Raw genomic sequence first — 20550 nt, forward strand, 5'->3', positions numbered from 1 at the left:
GTATAAACACACGTTTATACATAAGCCATTATAGGAAAAACTGTCTTAATTAAAATGTTAATAAAACAGAATTGCAACTCTGATTCTAATTAAGTTGGGACGTTCTGTAAAACATTCATAAAAACAGAAGAATTCATGTATTCTTTCTTTCCCAACTTTACTGGAATTGGGGTTGTAATTCCAATATAATATTAAGGATGTTATAAATGACTAACTTTATATTTCTACTCCTGGACTGTCTGACTAAATGAAATGCAGCTATTAAACTTTTTCCACTATGTTACAATTCCCTGACAAATGGTAAGCTGGTAATTAACTGTCATTAATTATCTGGAAGTGTACAGAATGAAAAATCAATACCTTTTTCATGAAGTAACAAACACATTCGGTCCTTCTTATGAATAACAGAATAAATTGGTAAAAGTAATTGTTCTGTGCACCAGGCGGATCATTTTCAACTGAGATAAACACAAGAAACTGATGTGAGCATTTTGTATTCGTGGAATTAACCTGTCTGGAAAATAAATATCCAAAAGTGAGGATATTTTTTCCCATTAAAAGCACAGAGAGACAAGGCGTTTTATATCTAATGACATTTAGAGTTCACAGTTAGTCACACATTTTAGCTTTTTCTTATCTGCAAAACCCAAAAAGAGGCTTTTGGTTCTGCCCGGTGGAGATACTGCATCTGCTCCCTAACATGTTACAAAAATATATTCTTTCAATTCAACTCAGAGGTAAAGCGCTAAAATAAAAAAATAAGAAAGAAACACGAAGCACTCGTACAGGAATGCTGAGCTGCAGTAATCTGATGGATTAGGTTTATCAGTTACAGTCTGAAGCAGGTAGTCGGCGATCGGTGACGGATTAAGTCGGGAGCTATTTCAGCCTTATCGAAGGATGTGTGAAATGGTTTTTACTCCAGCTGTCAGCTGATGCAATCAGGTCGGAAATAAGGGGAAAACATCCTACAGGCAGTGTGGAATGACATGCATGTAAGGAAACTGGGTACGGTGAGAAGAAAAGACTAAAATTGGAGCAGTCGTAATAACAGTTGGTTCTGGAGCGTGAAAACGTGAAGGTTAATTCCTGATGATGATCTACGGTTCAAATAAAATGAGCAAAAATGTTATGGTTCCTTTCATTTTGTTACCAGGTACATTGCCTTGCAAAAGTATTTACATCCCTTTAACAACCATATTATGGTACAACCATAATCTATTTTACAGAGATTTTATAGATTTTATCTCGTGTTTGATTGGCCAGCAACCTCACCAGACCTGAACCCCACAGAGAATCTGTGAAGTATTGTTAAAAAGATTAGGGACATCAGACCCAACAATGACCTGATGTTGACCTGAAGACTGCTATCAAAGAAACCTGGGTTTTCATAACACCTCAGCAGAACCACAGGCTGATCGCCTCCATGCCACGCCGCATTGATGCAGTAATTCATGGAAAAGGAGCCCCAACCAAGCCTGACATTTCTGTTTAGAATATCATTTTATATCGATCTTATCTAATATCCTAATTTTCTAAGACATTGAATTTTGGTTTTTATTTACCTGTAGGTAATAATCATTAAAATTACAAGAAAGGCATGAAATGTTTCACTCTATGTGTAATAGATCTATATAATATGACTATCATAAATGAGTGACACGCTGAACTTTTTAATGATAGACCTGTGCAAGCCACACTATTCAGATTATTATTTGTGAAAAATATTTGAAAAGCTTGTTTTCTTTCCATCACACAGTTACACTCTGTGTTGGTCTGTCACATAAATGATGCAATTGTGTATTAATAAATTAGCTAGGCACTGGATGTGATTTTAAAATTAGATTTAATTACAGTACTTGAAAAAAGAGCTTTTTTCCCTTTTGTCTTTTATAAGCAGCCAATGTTTCCTGTAATCTTTCTGAGGAACTCTGATCAACACTTCTTCAGACTTTCCGGAAGTTTATTCTTTAGGTTTTAGTGGCTTTAATTGTAAATAAATGAGTTTATAAGCTAAATTTACAGAGCCAAGAAAAATAACAAGCTGAAGTAAAAAAGCAGCCAAATTTTCAAAAAGAAACTAACAAGCGGTAGATGTGTTGGTGTGATTAAGTTGAATTGTAAATAACATTTTAATTAAAAGAACGAAGCTGAAAGAAGAGGACAAAAGCTCCATAATCCAGTTTTAGAAGTCCGTGTTATCAATGCATGACGAACAACATGCCGGTCTGCGCCCTCCTGCAGAGCTGCTCCCTTATCTTCCCTGACAAACACAGGAACACTTGGCTCAAACACACCCACCCACGTTCTTGAGTATAAATGCACCTGAATGCTCACTGACACACGTACTGTCACAGATCGTTTGACAGGAAGAGTCCTGGCAGGTTGGGCATGCTGGCACGGCTTTAAAGTGCATGTCAGTATCTGAGTACCTGTGCCAGTCTTTGTGTCCCACATGTTCCCGTGCTTGTCTCCTCCCTGGCAATAATCAGGGAGAAAAGGCTCTCTGGGCACCGCGGAGAGTATTGTGGGCCATCCCTGGCAGCCGTCACGGTGCCCGTCCGAGGTTTGCAGCTCTGACGATTATCTGCACACTGTATGGCTAATTAGGCAACAATGGAGGCTGAGATGAGCCGTCCAAGCAAGAGGAGGAGAGTGAACAGAGGGTTGAGCAGGTTGTGCCTCCGTCATTCATGTGCCAATTTTCCAAATGTGGTTGGTGAAGGAACAATGAGCTGCGTAGGAGTCTCCCCTTCACTTTCAGAATATCCAGCTGCCATTTGTGCAAAGGAAAAATCGCCTTGGAGTCAAAGACAGGAACGAAAAAGAGCTGAGCCACTGATGATTATTTCCTGCTGGAAACTTCGATTTATTACTATATTTACCCAGTTTAAAGCACTTTCTTCTGAACCTCCAGTTTATACATGAACCAGGGAAACTAGGCTCCATGGATCATTCTGAAGAGAAGGTTTGATCAATATAACAACATCTTAACTCTTCATGACAAGAGGAACACTTAAATCCTTAATCCATTAAAGTTTTATGTTGGACGAGTCCTATAAAGTCTTCACAGAACCATCCTAGTTGGTTAAACTCGGAACTAGTCCCACGTTTAGACCCAGAGTTCAGAGAAATGTTCTGGTGGGCCACCCCTAAATTCACCTGAACTACATCTAATGATCCCCACCTCAGTTTGTGTTCTCTGGGTTTTTGTCTTTCATAAATAAAAGATAAAACTGAACTATAAGTTTAATAATTCTTGTTTATATTTCCAAAAATTGAAACTACTGACCTTAACTTACGTTAAAAGTGAACTAGTTAAAAAAAATCAATGTTCACTGTTGAAATGTTTTTAATTCTGGACTAAATACATTTTAAAAGTGAACTAGTTTAGTTAGTTCATTTTAAAAGTGAACAAGTTAAGTTAAATTATGTTTCCAGTTCAAAATGTAAAATGTCAACGTTAGAAAATTAACTAGTTTAATTAATTCCGGCTCAGATTTCAAAACGTTAAAATTCTACATTAAATTCACATCAAAGGTGAACTTGTTAAAGTTTTTCGTTTATTGTTCAACATTTAAAAAAATCCAGACAAAACTTTTAATTTTATATTTGCAGTTCAAATGTTCAGAACTAAATTTGCATTAACAGTGAAAGCTCATTTTTGAACTAGTTCACTTATTTCATGACTAAATTGATGGAGTAAAATTGAACTAATGCTCATAGTTCAAACAGTTAAATTCTAAACTAACTGTTTAAAAGGGAACTAGTTTAATTGATTAATGTTTACAGTTCAAAAATTTAAGAACTCAAAACAGAATTTACTTAATTTGGGTGTTTTAGCCCCTCACCTGCAGGGAAGCCATCCCAAATCTCCAACCAGTCGTATCGGCAGACGGCGCCGGGCGGCGGCGTGGAGTCGGGTTCCATGTTGAAGCTGTAGAACTCCACAATAATTTCTGCCATCTTGGAGGCGAATATCATGAAGGTGCAGTCCAGGTTGTTGGGGTACTTCTCGGGAAAACCCGGTGTCTCAATGATGCCACTGGGAGCGGTGAAGTTCCTGGAGCATTCTGGACCTGTGAGACGTTTACAAGGAGTCGAAACGTTAGAACAGAGTGAGGTATTGTTACCTAAACAGAGACGAAAACACTGCAGAGGTTGGAGGATGGTAAAGCCTAATAGCATGTTTCCACATTACTTAGAGATCTAAACAAATAAATTGTTCTGTTTGACCGTGTCAGCGTTTGAAAAACAGTTTCTAAACATCCACATTATTGCCAACAATGAGACCTAAATGCAGGCTGAAGTAAAAAAAACCTGATCTTTCACTGGTGTTGATGGCGAACAAAGAGAAACAAGCCCACAGCATCACAGATCCTCTACCATACTTCACAGTGGGCATGACATTTTTTCCTCTTAATCTTATCTGAACAAAAGGCAAAGTCCTAGTCAAAGTCCTGGTAGAGTTGAACAAATTCAACATGTATATGTTTGTGATGGTAGGACAGAATTGGCTTTTGTTTGTTACAGTTCCAGCGGTTGTATTTTAATTTTTTAATCACTACTCTGTAGAAATTTAGGCGACTAGCAACTTTCTTGATGTCTCTATCTGATGAATGCAGCTATAACACACATCAACCTTGAAGGTGCATTATATGTTTCTTGTCTTTCCCATATTAAAGAGTGGTTGATATTTATACCGGATTCATTATTTTATTTTTGTTTTATTGATGTGAAAAACAATTATCTCTTCAAACAGATGTTTTCCCCTATTAAAGGCCTGAATTAAAACTAAAGGTTGGATTTTTGTAAAATCTTTTGTGACAGATTGTTCACACATTCATTTTCCAGTGAAGCACTTTGTAAAGTAAAGCACCCTTATATATCTTTCCAGGGGTGCCAGTGTGTGTGGATGGCTTAGTATATAGTCAATAAAAATCGCTGCCAGATTTCTTTAAGATTTACCCAAAATAAAATCTTATTTTAGTCACACAAAACTCATGACATCTTCTCTTCCCCTGTGGGGCCATCTGGACCTTTATTGAGTTTCACTTGTATTTACTGGCTGTCTCAGGCAATTTCAATGCATCAACATAAAGCAACAAGCAAAACGAGATGTAAACTCACAAACAGACTGGTTTAGCTAAATAGGCCCATCACCCTTGTTTTAAAAGATTGGTTTTTGGCATCATCTACACTGGAAAGCGGGACTTTTTTCCTACCAACCCAAAGGCTTACCATGCAAACAATTTCCTTTTAGTTGTTCAGAGCTGTATATTAAACGGTTTCCCTACAGCTCTGTGGATGGTCCGAATGACTGTCAGTAAACCACAGATTCGCAGCTATGTTTTATCCTTGTTGAGGATTGTTTTGTCTCTGCAGCCTGTCCAGTCACACTTTATTCAGCTTTCTAAAGAACAAAACTCTTCAGAGAGCAGTTTCATGATTGTTTCTAGATTGGTTAACCATCAGTTGGCCGCTAAAATGTTTTTTCTTTGTTCTGTGATACAGTCTCCAAAGTCTCGTGAAGACATTTCAAATTCAAACTCAAATCGGGTTTAAATTTCATTACAGCATGTTGTATGCTGCAAGATTAAGTCCTTAGATAATAGAAAAGATAAAAGTGCAAACATACAAAACAAGCACAATAATCGAAGTACATGATCTTAACAGCAGTTCAGTCTGAGGCAGAAAGCTGTCTGACGATTTTGTTCACGTTACCCATTGCAGTGAGATAACTTATCTGCCCTCAGATCTCTGAGAAAAAATATCTTTGGGTTGATAAAAACTTGGTGAACTCTTAAGGAATGACCTCAGAATCAAAGCAGAGCAAACAAAAAAAGTACAGCATTGTGAAAAAATTCAGACTTCAGATGAAATAAGAATAATTTATTCTGTCACAGACATAAAAAAACAGGCAAAAATAAACCAGTTCCCTCAGAGAAACAGTTTATCTGACAAATATCTCCACCCAGTAGTTTGGTAATCAATGTTTCTCTTATATTTCTAAAACTTCTTGAATCAGTGAGCCAACAAGGCTACTTTTGTGCTTTTAGAACAGATGTTGGCCGGACCACCCCACCCCTCCCCTCCCCGGCCCTACTTACTACTTCAACATGTTAATTAGTAAAATTAATTTGTACTTTTAATGATTTACTTCTTCAGGCACTGTTTATCTGATGGCACAGTAAAAAAAAACTGCGCAGCTCCCCTCACTATCCTCTGCAGGGCCCTGTTGTCTTATTTCTATGTTGTGAATTGTTTCACTGTATTCCATTTGTGCATGGAAATTAAAATGTCTGATTTCAATTTAAAAAAAGAAAATCAACTTGAAATAGCCTGTTAAGTTGAATCAACTTAATCATCAGCCCCTGTTTTAACATCTAATACGGCTGATACAGGCAGTAACACACAGTTTATTTGCATTTAAAGCCATCACACACATGCCTCCAAACCCAGAACACCCATGGACACCTTTACGTTTTGGCCACTTTAAGTCAGCCAATCGGTTCTATTTCCAGAAAACAATGTTGAAAATTAGGTGGTTATATCCCATATGTCTTGGTTAAAGTTTAGTCTAAATAAAAACATCGGAAGTCAGCTCAGCTTTCTTTATTTGGATTGTTTTACTGTTCACCTATAAACCAAACTAAACTTTGTTTTGTTTTACATCTTACATTAAATTACTTAAACACTTGTCAACAACGGTGTTTTAAGGCATTCATTTCGGTGAAAGACATTGTAATCAGCTAGTTCTGCAAACTAAAGACACTGATGACAACAGTGAGTAATTCCCACTGGTGCTCCGTCTTACAGCTGGAACACAGTTAAGTTGGGAAGTCCAATCATTAATTGGGAACTAGCTTAAGATTTCCAATCTAAATGGAGTGCAGCATTTTATTTATTGAACAAAAATATCAACATATATGTTTTTTACAGGACCAGTGTTCATAATTCGAACAACTAAACTGGGATCAAATAAAAGGAGACAACAAACCTAATTTAAAAAGCTTCAGATGAAATGTGCAGGTTCTTTTTCATTTTCCATTTTGAGGGCAAAATACATCTTTTCCATAGAGTAGATATGAAAGACAATGTTCACCCACTCCTCAGTCTTAGGTGGTTCCACCATCAGCAGTTATATTCAGTATTGTTCTGTAATTGGTGTGCATAGTTTCATAATTTACATCTTCCAGGAATATGGTTACCAACAGAAAGGGAATATTTACTTCAAATTCTCTATCTATATGTCCATGGATCTCTTCCCAATAGAGATCTCAAAAGATACAAGTGTGGCTGCCTCCACTGATCCTAGTGAGTCTCCAACAAGCAACACCGTTACTATGATGTCATTTCTGATTGGGTGTACAGAAGAATCTCATAATAAAATGTACAAATGGTCAACTACTGGACTGAGAAAAAACAAAAAAGCTGCCAAAATCCAAAGAAAATCCAGGTATGAATCAATAAAAAGCTTGGAGGACTATTGATAAAGAACACTTTATGTCAGGCTGCTTGAAAGGGAAATACAAAGAAAAACCAGATGACTGAAGACTGTCTCACTGCACCGTTGTCCCAGAGCCTGAGATCCTTTTCTGTACAGTTGGGCTGAACATAAGAACTGCATGCTGCATCAGATTTTCAGTCTATATAAATAAACTGTTTTGATCATAAAATCACATTATCACATAACAGAGATAAACACATAACCAGAGCAGCAGCCATTTTTTGGGCGCAAGCCGTTCTTGAGAAAGTCACGTCCTCGCTAAAAGCCTCTGTCGACTCTCATTCGTCATCCCTGCCGGCGGCTCACACCTCGACATGAGCGCTGTCACGAGACAGAGACCGATGTCGGGGGAACAGGGGATGACACGAGACATGGATGAGGGTGAAGCATCTCTCCGAGGCAGAGACTGTGTGTGTGAAAGTTAACATGTTGGAGGAGGAAGAGGAGGAGGGTTCTCATGTTGCCGGGCCAGATGTGACCTGTGCGAGCATGCGAGTAAACATAAATCCACACACAAATGGGAACGCATGCAGGCACATACCACTGAGGACCCCTTGCTGTTGACACAGGTGGTGTCATTAGAGGCGGGACATGATAAATGATGAGGAGGGATGGTTGGCGAGGGGTGAAGCATGTTTCGATCCTGCTCAGCTGGCACGATATGGAGAGACTCTGTGAAATATGCAGCTGGGGCCACAAATGTGCGATGCCATTTAAAAGGATCAAAAACCAACACTGATTTATGCACTGAAGGTGCTTCAAAATTCTCCATTTCACACAAAAAACAATAAAATGTCGTGTAAATTGAATTTGGACAGGCTCGACGGTGGTGCAGGGGTAGAGCGCAACGCATGAGCGGACTCCTTAGTCCTTGACGCAGCCCATTATGGGTTTGGGTTCAGGTCCCGGCACAGTGACCTTTCCTGCATGTCTTCCCGAACTCTCTCTCACTTTTTCCTGTCAGCTCACTTCCAGAAAATAAGAAAAATAACGGCCACTAGTGCCGCAAAAATAAATTTAATTTGGACCAGACTAAATTCTGCAAACAACCTTCCTTGAGATGATTGTTGACAAATGAATTAAATGGTTTAAACAGAGTACAGAAAAAGATCAAGTAAGTAGACCCAAATATTTGTATATTACATTTGGCCCCATCTCTCCAGCCTCTCACCACTTTACTTTGTTTCGCGAAGACAACCTTTCAATCAGCTGTGGCTATAAAACCGTCTCAAACCTAGAGACAGACATGTGTTTCTGGTTAAAAACCTAGAGTTCCAGGATGAACGACAGAGAAGTCCCACTTGGCTATCATTTATAAATGAAATCTACGCTGTGGTCTAAAGAAAGGGTGGAGCGATGCGACCCAACATTTCTGCAAAACACTCATTACCCGCCGCCGCCGAATGCCATCTTTAAAGCCAAACAGAGCGTGTCATCTGGACGAGCATTGGAGCTTTTTGTGGCAGTGTTTAGGTGCGTAATGACAGACGGGGAGTAGACTGAGGGAGATGACGGATGAAGCCACAGACAGTCGCACAGAAACGCAGAAGGGCAGGTGGGGCCCAATGCAACAACAAGCACAATTTCAAGCAAAGATTGCAACACCCCATAAGAACATAACTTCTGGTCCTTGCTGTTAGAAACTGTAAATCAGGAAGAAACGGTTTCCTCTGTGAAAGTCCCTCTGCATGCACAACCATCCAAGAGACTTCCTCATGCTTTGGGTTTTTTTTTTTGATGGCGAAGCAACACCACCCTCCTCGTGCGTTAACTCTGAAAATACATCTCAGCATGACCACAGTGACCTAAAAAGATTTGCTGCTTTTAATGTTTGACCAAACCGCAAATATGGCTATTTTTCAAGAGTCCTGGCTGGAATATTTCTGTTTCCTGAATGCCGGATAACCAATAAACAAATAATGCCAGTGACATAGAAACGTTTATTGTGATTATTGTGCTAAATGGGGCTATGAAGAATGCAAGAAAGATGAATATAAAATAAAGTTTAGTCCAAAATGCATGCCAGACATGGATTACCATAAATATATTTATAGATTATGGGTGGAGGCCTTTTTAAGCACCAAGACCAGCAACCAAAACCAACATCTACACCAAGCTTATTGGGAATAACACTACAAGCAGCCAAATTAAATCTTTTATGAATGCCTTTCACAATAAAAGTGCTCCATCTTTATCATTTAGATATAATTATCCAAATAAGATGCATCTACTGAAAGTGTGTATATGTTTTCATTATTTTCCAAAAAAGAAATCTAAATATTACAGTGAAAAGGACTCAAAATCTGTTTGATTTTTTAAATTAAAGGTAGCTATACTGGACTTGATGGAATTCATTTTAAATAAACTGCATTTAATTGAACAAGAGTCCACAATGACTGCATTAAAGAAACTGTAATTAGACAAAGTTTAGTGTAAACGGGACTGAATTGAGACTTGGACTACAATCCGCACCTGAGCCCAATAAATTGTCTTGTAATTAGACTTATTTAGAATGAATTGGAAAGATTGGGATTTGTCTGACCTGTATGTAGCTGGATTGGATTAAATTGAAATGGAATTAGACAAAACTAGAAAAAAACTAGAATTCAAAATATTAGCTTAGTATTCCTTCTCTAAATCTTCCTTTAAACCAGATACATATTCACCAGAATATCGATCAATCCTTGAAGAAATTGACTGACAATAACCATTTAACTGAGAATGGGGAGATTCTGGGTCGGATATAGAAAGTTTTCTATCCTGAAAAATGAACTTTTTCTCATGCATTTTGAAAAATCTTTCCACCACAAACGGCACTACAGTAGAAGAAGAACTACCAAAGCACCACAGAAGAAGAGCAGCTATGGGACCGGGAATGTAGCGGTATTTTATGTTTTCAACAGTAGACTTGATGCTGCTGAATGCTACAGGATTCCAGAGGGATCGCTGCGTTGGAGCGTTGGCCACTGACCAGAACCGGGACGTATTTGACGCCGCAGATGTGCATTGCTCGTTAGATTTGTCTGAACTGGAAAACCAAACTTGACTGTTTCATCTTGAATTAGAAGAGAATCAGAATATGCTTAATTCGCCAAACTGTTCAAATTGGTCAAAATGAAACTGAAATAAATAGGAAGGCCTTGGATTGCACTAAATTAGGATACTTATCAAAGTGTGTTTCACTGAATTCTAATTGGACCAAGAAATAATAAATTAGATCAAATTGAAAAGAGTTGGATTTGTTAGAACTATTTGTAATTTGATGTGAACCTAAAAGCGATCTGGATTCAACTGGAGTTTAACAAAAGCATAATAAACTGGAATTAACTGGAAAGCTTTGGATTGAACTGGACTGTATTTAGTCATACTAGTGTCTGACCCAATAAGGAAGTGGCATTGAATTTGACTGAACTGAAGAGACTTAGACTCATTTGATCAATGTGTTATTGAAATTGAAACCAAATGTGATTATAATGAGTTGAATTGTAACTTTGGAAATATTTGTACTGCCTACAACTGGATTAAAATCTGAATTTCATAATTATTTATACAATTAGAAAATGGTGGAATAAATATGATTAATTTGAACTAAATTGGAAAATCAATATGGGTTCTGGATCAAAATATAATCTAAATAATCTTTGGATGGTTGCTACAGGCACCACTGCGTTTACTCTGTTCAGAATAATATCCCTGATCAAAAGACAAATCAGAAAGAGAGGCATAATGCCACAAAGAGAGAAAGCTGGAGGCTTCAACTGAATTTAAAGCCTATTTGTAAGCAGAGCAGCAGCTCCATTTAGCAGCCGGTTACAGTTTGCTGCTCTGGCTGTAATGGATTTTAAATGTGGTGAGAAGAAAAGGCAGCAGCATGGCAGGGGGATTACCTGAGTGAGAACAAGTGCTGTTTTTAACTTGTTAGGAGGTGGAGGACCCATATTGAGGGCAGCCCACACACTCACATACATGGAAACACACACTTCTGTCCTAGTTTCAGAGCTGTTTATCTACGCCACAGAATCCATCTCAACTGCAGGTCACCCCCATTGCCTCCAAGGACAAACAGCCCATTAGCTACATAAGCCTGAGGTCCCACACATCTGTCTATTACACAGACACAAAGGGACACAATGAAAGGCCGATAAATGCATATGAAAACAAAAACACCATGCAAAAAAGAGAATGGATACTGTTCAGCAAATAAGTAAATTCACAGATTGTTGCTGATTATTCTCAACATCAGCATAAGACTCCTTTTTTGCAAAATGCATTTTCAGCAATGGACAATGGTTTTGTGACATCCCTAATTTTTTATGTTTTCCTTCCATGTATAGCTTTTGGGTTTAAATTTTGAATAGTCTATACATGGTTAATCTTGCATTGTCTTGGGTGGGCTCATGCCTATTTCCAGCAGTCATTATCTGAAAGGTGGGATACACCCTAGGCAGGTTGCTAGTCCATCCCAGAAAACCCCAAAACACTCAGGACAGACAACCATGCACACACACACGCCTAAGGAGGAGAAGCCATGCATGCACGGGGAGATTCAAACCAAGGACTTTCTGTCTGCAAGGCAACCGTGCTAACAACTGTGGCACTGAGGAGCATCCATCCATCCATCCATCCATCCATCCATCCATCCATCCATCCATCCATCCATCCATCCATCCATCCATCCATGTTTTGTTTTTCTTTATTTTCATTCTGGTTTTTAAATTTTAATTTCACATTATTTTGTATTTTTATAAATTGGTCATTATACTAATAAAAAGTTGAAAAAACAGAAAAATATATGAAAAAAGGGAAATTGAATATTACATTGCAAACCATAAAAAAAAAATAAAAAAACTAGTACAATTTCCATAAACGTTTCTGGGTCTTTTAACAAAAATGGAGAGAAGTCAATGTTTGAAGGCAGCTATCATGATGCCATGCTCTCAGTCCTTAAAGAGGTTCTTGAAATCTCTTTGACTCTTTCCTGCCTTCTAATTGCATCCTTTTTGCCAGCAGCCACTTCTTATGATGATCTTGCCATCCACCAACCCCAAGACCCATGGTGGTACTATGCTACTCTGCAGGTATCATGTTTGTAGGTTGTTTACATACATGATCTGAAGAATTTCCCAACATATACGAAAGGCTTCTGCTCCTCCACTCTTATTTTCATCCTTGCTGAGGAGGAGAAAACACCCTGAGCATCTTAAAACCTTAGGCAAATGAAGGATGGCCAACTCTAAGACATTAAGACTGTGGATTAGTTGTTGCTATTAGCTTGTGTGGGAGTAACAGCCAGCTGGATGCGATGTGTGTAGCAGACAAGCCACCAAGAGGAGTTTCCAAGCCCAGTGTTTGAGGTTGTAGCCTTGGTGTAATGCCAGTGTGGTCAGTCCTGCTTCAGATTCTCGATAAGACATGTTGGCGTGAGTGGTTACAACTTCATAGACGCTCCACCCAAAAAGCCTTTATTTCCTACCACCAAGATAATAAACCACCACAATTGTGATATAGAGGATTTGTGGATGCTCAGATGTGTGAAGGGACTCTTTAAATCTTCATTCTTGATGCAGTCATAACCATTCCTAAAACTTACCAACATGATGTGTGTTATTCAGGCATAAAAGATCTAAAGTTGTGCTTTTCAAACACTGACTCCAAGCAGTTATTGATCAAAGCCAAGAAAGATTATTTTTAAAAGCCATACCTTTAAACAATTCCTAATGAAATGTTCAAGACGGACATGTTGGGGACCTCCATTTAAAGAATTATAACCCAGACTTTCAAGTTTTATCCTGACCTCCATCAGTCCTGATTGCGCTATGCAGAAATTTGTTTTCAGTTTACAGAACAGTAAAGCATAATGAGCCATGACTCCAAAAATGCTGATGTTGGGAAAGACAAGGACCTGACTATCTGTTTATCACAGTGCTCTTTAACCTACATCCACATGGGGATTGTTATTTCTGGAAGATGTGTGAATGCTTGTTGCTCTCTGGGGGGTTAACATTAGAAAAATGAGGAGGAGTGTTATGAATGCTCCGTTTTTATCTGATTTATGTCCAGCCTACCCCCGGTGGAAAAACTGAAGTGGCCACAGGAGATTCTCCATGTTGGCGGATACTCAAATAAAGCCAGGAGGGAAGAGCAAATACAAATGTAGGACACAGGGATCGGGGTTTCTCCCAACGCTGGCTGTGTTTATGGAAGTCAATCCTGATAGCATCCTGCTCCACAGGGGATGCCAGCTTTTCAGTGGGTTGTTGAGTATTTAGCTTGCGACACAGGGGTCAGCGTAACAGAGGCTCTGCTCTAACCAAGGGCGTCAAACAGGGATATTTATAAACCCTGTTTTCTCACAGGGGTTATAACAGGACCAGACGTTCCTGATTTTAATAGATAACTGTGAAGGACCTTGCTGCTTTGGAGATCGTTAACGTTTACACGAGATATTAGTCATATCCAAATCCTTTCTTGCCTAATTCAGTGCTCCTACTGCCCACATTGACAAGGCAAATGCTTTCTGCAGAAATGTTTTATGATCAGAGGAAAGAAAGATTGGGCTGTTTAGGCACAATAAGAAGTATGTTTGCAGTAGTAAAGGTGAGACGTTTAAAACAAAGAACATTATACAAAATGTCAGCTATGGTGAATGTAGCATCATGCTGTAGGACTGCTCCAGTGCCAGTGGTACTGGTACTTTACACAAACTGGATGGAATAAAGAAGGAAGAGTGTTTTAAAAATCTTTAACTTCACCTAAAAACAGTAGCTAGATGAAAGGTGGACGCAGGCAGACGTTCCAACAGGACAATGATCACAAACAAGCATCAAAACAGAAATGGATCAAGCTGGCCAACATTCAGTTTCTGTTGAGGCCTCCCCAAAGTCCAGACCTCAGCGCTGTTGAAAATTAGTGGACTATGTTGAAATACTGGGTCTGTACCAGGAAACAATCAAAAACGACTCAAATATATGAACAAATGTGCCAGAAGCTTTGTAATGACAACAAAAAGTGTGACTGGTTGCAATTTGCCAAGTGACACTGTGTATGTGTATATTTATAATAAACAATACTTAATAATAGTGTTTTAGTTTTTAGTGTTTTTGTAATCTAGATGTGAACAAAAGTAATATTTTGAGCTGCTTTTATCCTCCATGAAAATGTTTTCAACAGAATCACTGCTTGTGTGGCACACTATAATCTGAACTGTCATCGACATAAAGCTGTGAACAGTAAATATGCGGTCTGAATGAAGACTTGAGAAAACAATAAGGCAAAGGGAACCACTAACAGATGGATGAAACCATTAATGTTGTGTGTCTCATATCAGTAAAAAAAGAGTTCGAGACCTAAAATTGAAAAATTGGAGCATTTCAGTCAAAGATATTTACAGAAATCTCTTAAGATCAACACCCTGAGCTAAAAATAGAGGCATTTCTGTTCCATCTGGCCTTTTTTCAGCTGTTTCCAAATGTAACTCTGTCTTATTTATGTTAGTGTTAGAAATGATTACTTATTATCAAGTTATTTTCCAACCAAACAGAACTCTAAAGGTGACAAAACAAAACACTCTGAAATTAAATTTATTACAGTTGTAAATACGTTACCTGTCTTGAGGACCTCATATCGAACAGAAAATCCAGCCCCATGGGTTTCATAGTCGGAAACGAACTTGATAAGGAGCTGTCCGCCACTGGAGATGATTGGAGAGGGCGCAATTTTCCCGCAAAACTTTCCCAGCAAGGACGAAAGTTCATTTCCGCCGTTGTAGACCTCCAGATAGTCATACCTGCATGAGTAAAAGAGGGGATAGAGGATCAGTTTTGAGTTCTGGAGAGAACATGATCAAATAATTGATATATGCTTCCAGTGTATATGAAACAGTTCAGACCGCCTAAAAAAATCCAGACATTTTAGCTGCAGTTGCATCAATGTTGATCATTTTAAATGCTATTTGTGAACGTTAAAACAAAAAGTCTGATTTCAGTTATAAAAATAAAAAAAAATGATTTAGTGGCCCTTTTCTTGTTTTAAAATCTGCACTAAAGAAAGTAGTTCCTTCTATGTATGCATCCCTTTCCCAGAAAACAAATGAACTGTGTGCATGTTGCTGCACACACACACACACACACACACATACACACAATGATAAGAAAATATCAGCTTTTGCTCAAGTAGGTAAATGAAAAACATATTAGATAGATAACAGTATAAACAGTCAGAAGGGATGTGAGAGGAAACATGAGATTCCCTCCTTCTCAGAGCGAGGAAGGAAGAACAAGGCGGCGGTATCAGCAATGTGAAGAAAACGATTCCCACTGTGAAACTTTATCAGTCTTTGCTGTCTGTGTGGACATCCTACCACCTCTGCGGCAACCCATCTCTTACCAGCCACACTGTTTCTTCTTCAACATGTATTTTACGTTTAAAGGCATGCATTTGCCAATATTTCTGCTTCACATTTTTCAGCCTAAATTAGGTTTAAATCACCTAAAAGTAGGATGTTAAGATCTCAACTAAATGCCAAAATATATATACCATAAGTAAATATCACCAGATAACTGTTGTGATTACATGTTTTGTAGTCTTCCAGTACCTACTCTCTTGTGCTTAGGTATTAAAAGATAAGGGTTTCTTGAAATAAAAGGGTAAATATGTATATTTCTTATAAAATCAGTTAAATCAGTCTAAGTTTAAGGAGAAACGATTTCCTAAAATCTACTCAACATCAAGCTAGCAGCTTATCAGAGTTAAACAGCTAATAGCAGTCAAGCCAACAGTTAGTTATTACCAAACAGTTAATCAGAGCCAAACTAACCACTAACCAATCATAGTCAAGTGGTAATATGTGTGAAGCTAAAAGCTAATCAGAATTAAAATAACATATTCATATTCATCATAAAGTTACCAACTAATAAAACACTTGGTAACTATTGTCACACTCAAAGCTATTTAGCATTAAGCTAGTAGTGTCAAGCTAAGCCCATCAGACTTGAACTAAAAGCTAAACAAAGTTAAGATAACAGCTAATCAAGGGTCAAACGTTTAACCAGAGTCAAGTTAACTTTTAAGCCAGCTAATCTTTAGGCAGAAAACATACCTATTTACAACTTTTAGAGCCAAGCTGACTTCTAATCAGAGTGAAGCTAACAGCTAAGAGTGGTGGGGAGAGTGGTGGCCTAGTGGTTAGAACAGGAGGTTTGTGTTCCAGAGGGGACACAAGGGGCCAGGTTCGTATCCCACAGATTACCACTCTGGGTCCCTGAGCAAGACCCTTAGCCCCAGAATGCTCTCCAGGTGCCGCACAATGTTAGCCCATTGCTCCCTATAAGGGATGGGTTAAATGCAGAGGACAAATTTCATTGTAATGTACATGTGCAATGACCAATAAAGATGATTATTATTATTATTAATCAGTATCAAGCTAACAGCTAATCAGTGTCTAAACTGTTGCTCAGAGACAAGCAACCACTAATCATACATAGTCAAGCAGCTGTCCAGTTAACAGCTGAAATGCAAACCCATAATGTCATAACTGACCAAAATATCCAACAGACATACATGCTAACTTTTAAAATAGTTGGAGAATACATAAAAAGGTTGCAATATAACAAGTTTCACTCTACCTGCTACATAAGTCATGCACTGCTGAGAGGTTAAATTATAAACACTAGTCTATTGAATTCCTTCAGGATCTGAGAATGTAGTGCATTCAAACAAAAACATTGACTTTTTCAAAGGAAAATACTTAAAGCCAATAAAACTGTCGGACTCAGAATGATGGCACACCTTTAAATCTTTTCTTAACTGCTGAATTTCCAATGGGCAGTAACCTCTACACCATCAATCTTATATGGACATCCTAACTGACAACATATATACATGTAATTTCCTGGTATGTTGCTTTGTTTATTATAGAGAAAGAGTTGTGAGATCACTGTTTTAAGACAAAGTTTGACCTCTAACCTCTTAGACAAGAAGCAGAATAGAATATCAGAATATTACCTCAGATTAATGGTCTGAAGCTCTTGGGTAAGAATCTTTAGAATAACAGGAATGTATGACTAATGAAACCAATTTATGAAAGTAGTCAATAATTAATGTCAGGTTTATTTTATGTGTCACGCCAACAACAACTATGTTACCCTAATTTTCTCTTAATTTTATACCACAATGAGCTAGTATTTTCTTTACCTATGAAAAAAACTGCATTAAGTAAAAGTTTCAAATCATGCTTAATATCTTTATACTTTAAGCTAGTTTGACATTTTTATGTTTTCTGCAGACTTGTTGAAAAATGGATGTTACGTGGTTCTAAATCTGAAAAAAGTAAGTGGATTCTGTCGAAGTTCTTTTAGCCCTTTGAGGTATGTGTGATGGGATCAAAATTGTGCAATTCACTATATTTGGATCCTTCCTGGGGTTAGCTTTGCCATGATGGCAAAATTTGTTTTTATGCAGTTTTTTAAGGATTCATGGACCATCTGGGAATTAGATTTCAATGCTCTGAGTGCCATCAAAGGGACAAATAATTATTATTCAGAAAGTAAGTAATTCTGTAAACTTTGCTTTAAAGTTTCAATCATCCTGCATACTGAGTAGCGTGGGATAAAATACTTTGGTCAAAAAAGCAGTTTCATTGATTCTGTAGCAGAGATGCATATGATTAATATATATGGCTTGTAAATTTTTCGACATGTTCAAGGCATCCGATGCACCATGCCTTATCTACAAACAGTTTATGCTACAGTGCCAAATGGCATCATGTCTTTCCACACCACAGAACAAAACGTAAATACGGAATAGTGTGAAGGGGTCATACTTTTAGGTAACCTGGTATTCTTATAATGTTTTAAATTAAATTATACTATTGTTCTTGAATTACACTTTGTTGACACAGATTCATGTCTGGTGTTCATACTAATTTTAGTCCCCTAAAGGTTCATAGGTCATACTTAAGTGACTTATTGAAAAAAAAGAAAAAGAAATGAACTGGTATAAAACTGTGCAAAAAAAGACAATCACAAAACCTTCCAAACTACCAAGAAGTACAACTTGAAAGTCTGGTTGCCTGAGGGCTGACCCATGACTTTTGCACAATACTGTACCTCACAAATGAACACCAAACAGAAATGCAAAAATGTTTAATGCAAATTAAAAATTCACTACCAGCTGCCACAACAGTTCATAAAAGAACAAACAGAAGTTAGTATTTGATTAATTTGGGACTTGTTAAAAGAGATATGCTGCAAGTGGTTTATTCTGAAAACATGATGGGCAAAATATTAAACAGTCTTAACTTTAAACCTGTGAAACAGTCACTGTTAGACAGCTCAGGGCGTAAACAGAGTTCTCTGTGTTTAATAGGGCTATGTGTGCCGCAGGAGAATAAAATCTGCAATTTCTGCTTCTGAGTTTGTTTCCTGTTGTGTCTGCTTTCAACCCCTAGTGAGAAATGGATTTACATGCTCAGCTGTAGTGTTGGTGTCGACGGTGATGTTTAGGTGATGGCATTTTCATTCATAGCTTCCAGACTTCTCATCCCTCTCTAGGTTCTCATAAAATAAGACTTGTAAGAAGGGAGAGGTGGAGGGAAGCGTGATCCGTTGCATGCAGATGGCTATACTCAGTCAGTCACTCCAGCTGGTCCTAGAGGCAGTCGGTGTGTACACAGACAGGCCGTTTAATGAAGTGGCTCTGTCTTTTCACACTCTAGTTAAGAAGAGTCTTTCAGTGCACAGCCCTGTCGCCTCCTTTCCATCCGCTCACATCTCCCCATTAAGCACAGAGGCTGTTCATCCCCTGCAAAGGCAGATGTCCATAGCAAATGCCTTGCTCAAGGGCGGAACAGTCATCATTCCATCTGGAGGCCAATGAGCAGATGCTTAAATGAACATTTTGCGCTATTTACTGGCACTCTCTTCCTCCTGTGGAGCAATAGATGCTATTTTGACGTCGTGAACTTCCAAATATCCCTGGCTTATGTTTAAGACCAGAGTGCAAGCAGTTCACATTAATAAATGTAAGGGTTTATAAACATAAGGAAATGTTCGACTCGTAGGAAACACTAATTGGATGTCATCCAATGACAAAGGTAGAAGTTTCACAGAGTTTCACAGAGTAAGTTTTAAGTAATGAAAACAATCAGACTAACAATTTAACTTGGAATGTAAAAAAGTCAGTTTTAGTTTTTACAGCTTAATCAACTCTGAGTTTGCAGATATGAGCATAATAGATAATAGAATTGACCAAGAAAACAAAGTCAACAGTCAATCAGTCCATTACACATCAGACCCCTCAGTACTTGCTCTGCCATTTAAGCCTTCTCTTTACCAAATTCCTGCCACATCAAAGGCGTTGGCTTTCGATTTTTGTAGCTTCTTAACTCCAGCCAGTAAATTAATAGAGTACGGTACATGCAAGTCGTTCATCTTCCTGTCTCCTCCTTGCGCAACTTTGGTTTTCTCATCTTTAACAACTCACCACAACACTCCTAAAACAGCAGCTATAATTGTTTTTAACTATGAGAAGTAGGAAACCAGGGTATCATGCCCAATCTAGACAGGTCAAGAAATATTTTTTTTTTTTACAGAAAATAAAAATAAAATGATTGCACTTCAGAGTAAAACCTAATTATAAAGGCACCACAATATTCCAATAGAGTGTGTAGTCTTTGATACAGCTAGTGCAAAACGCACTAAACAGCGGTAATTCATGTTTCTAAATTTAACGTGGCAGAATCCTTTTTTAAATAGCGCCGACTGAGATGGAAACAGGGAATTTTATTCCTTCCCACCCCTTTCCTACTACAGAGTCCTCGGGTGTAAGCGTACACCCTCACCCTGCTCTGCTCATATATTACATTTCATTAACATGCCATGCCATGTTGTGCTGCGATTCCCCTGTGGCTAGCTTCTTACAGCACATCTGGAAGGCATCACAGAAGAATTTACAAAGCGAGTTCGGAGACTTTTGCCTCCCGCAAAGCAAAGCCGGAGTGAGCAGTGACTCAGTTTCTGCAGAACCACGGTGTAACACCTCCT

The 20550-nt window shown here is 38.2% G+C and overlaps 1 protein-coding gene across 1 annotated transcript in view; it reads right to left on the minus strand.

The window, feature by feature from the left end:
- LOC124869856 (neuropilin-1a-like) overlaps positions 1 to 20550 on the minus strand; it is an 84908-nt gene that overhangs the window by 40088 nt on the left and 24270 nt on the right. Inside the window, exons 3-4 of the mRNA XM_047368020.1 lie at positions 15115 to 15296; positions 3852 to 4079 (exon numbers count right to left, since the gene is read on the minus strand). Of these exons, the coding sequence (XP_047223976.1) occupies positions 3852 to 4079; positions 15115 to 15296 (410 nt within the window). The remainder of the gene's footprint in view (positions 1 to 3851; positions 4080 to 15114; positions 15297 to 20550) is intronic.

The sequence above is a fragment of the Girardinichthys multiradiatus genome, chromosome 6 (assembly GCF_021462225.1).
Source record: "Girardinichthys multiradiatus isolate DD_20200921_A chromosome 6, DD_fGirMul_XY1, whole genome shotgun sequence".
Taxonomy (NCBI): Eukaryota; Metazoa; Chordata; class Actinopteri; order Cyprinodontiformes; family Goodeidae; genus Girardinichthys; species Girardinichthys multiradiatus.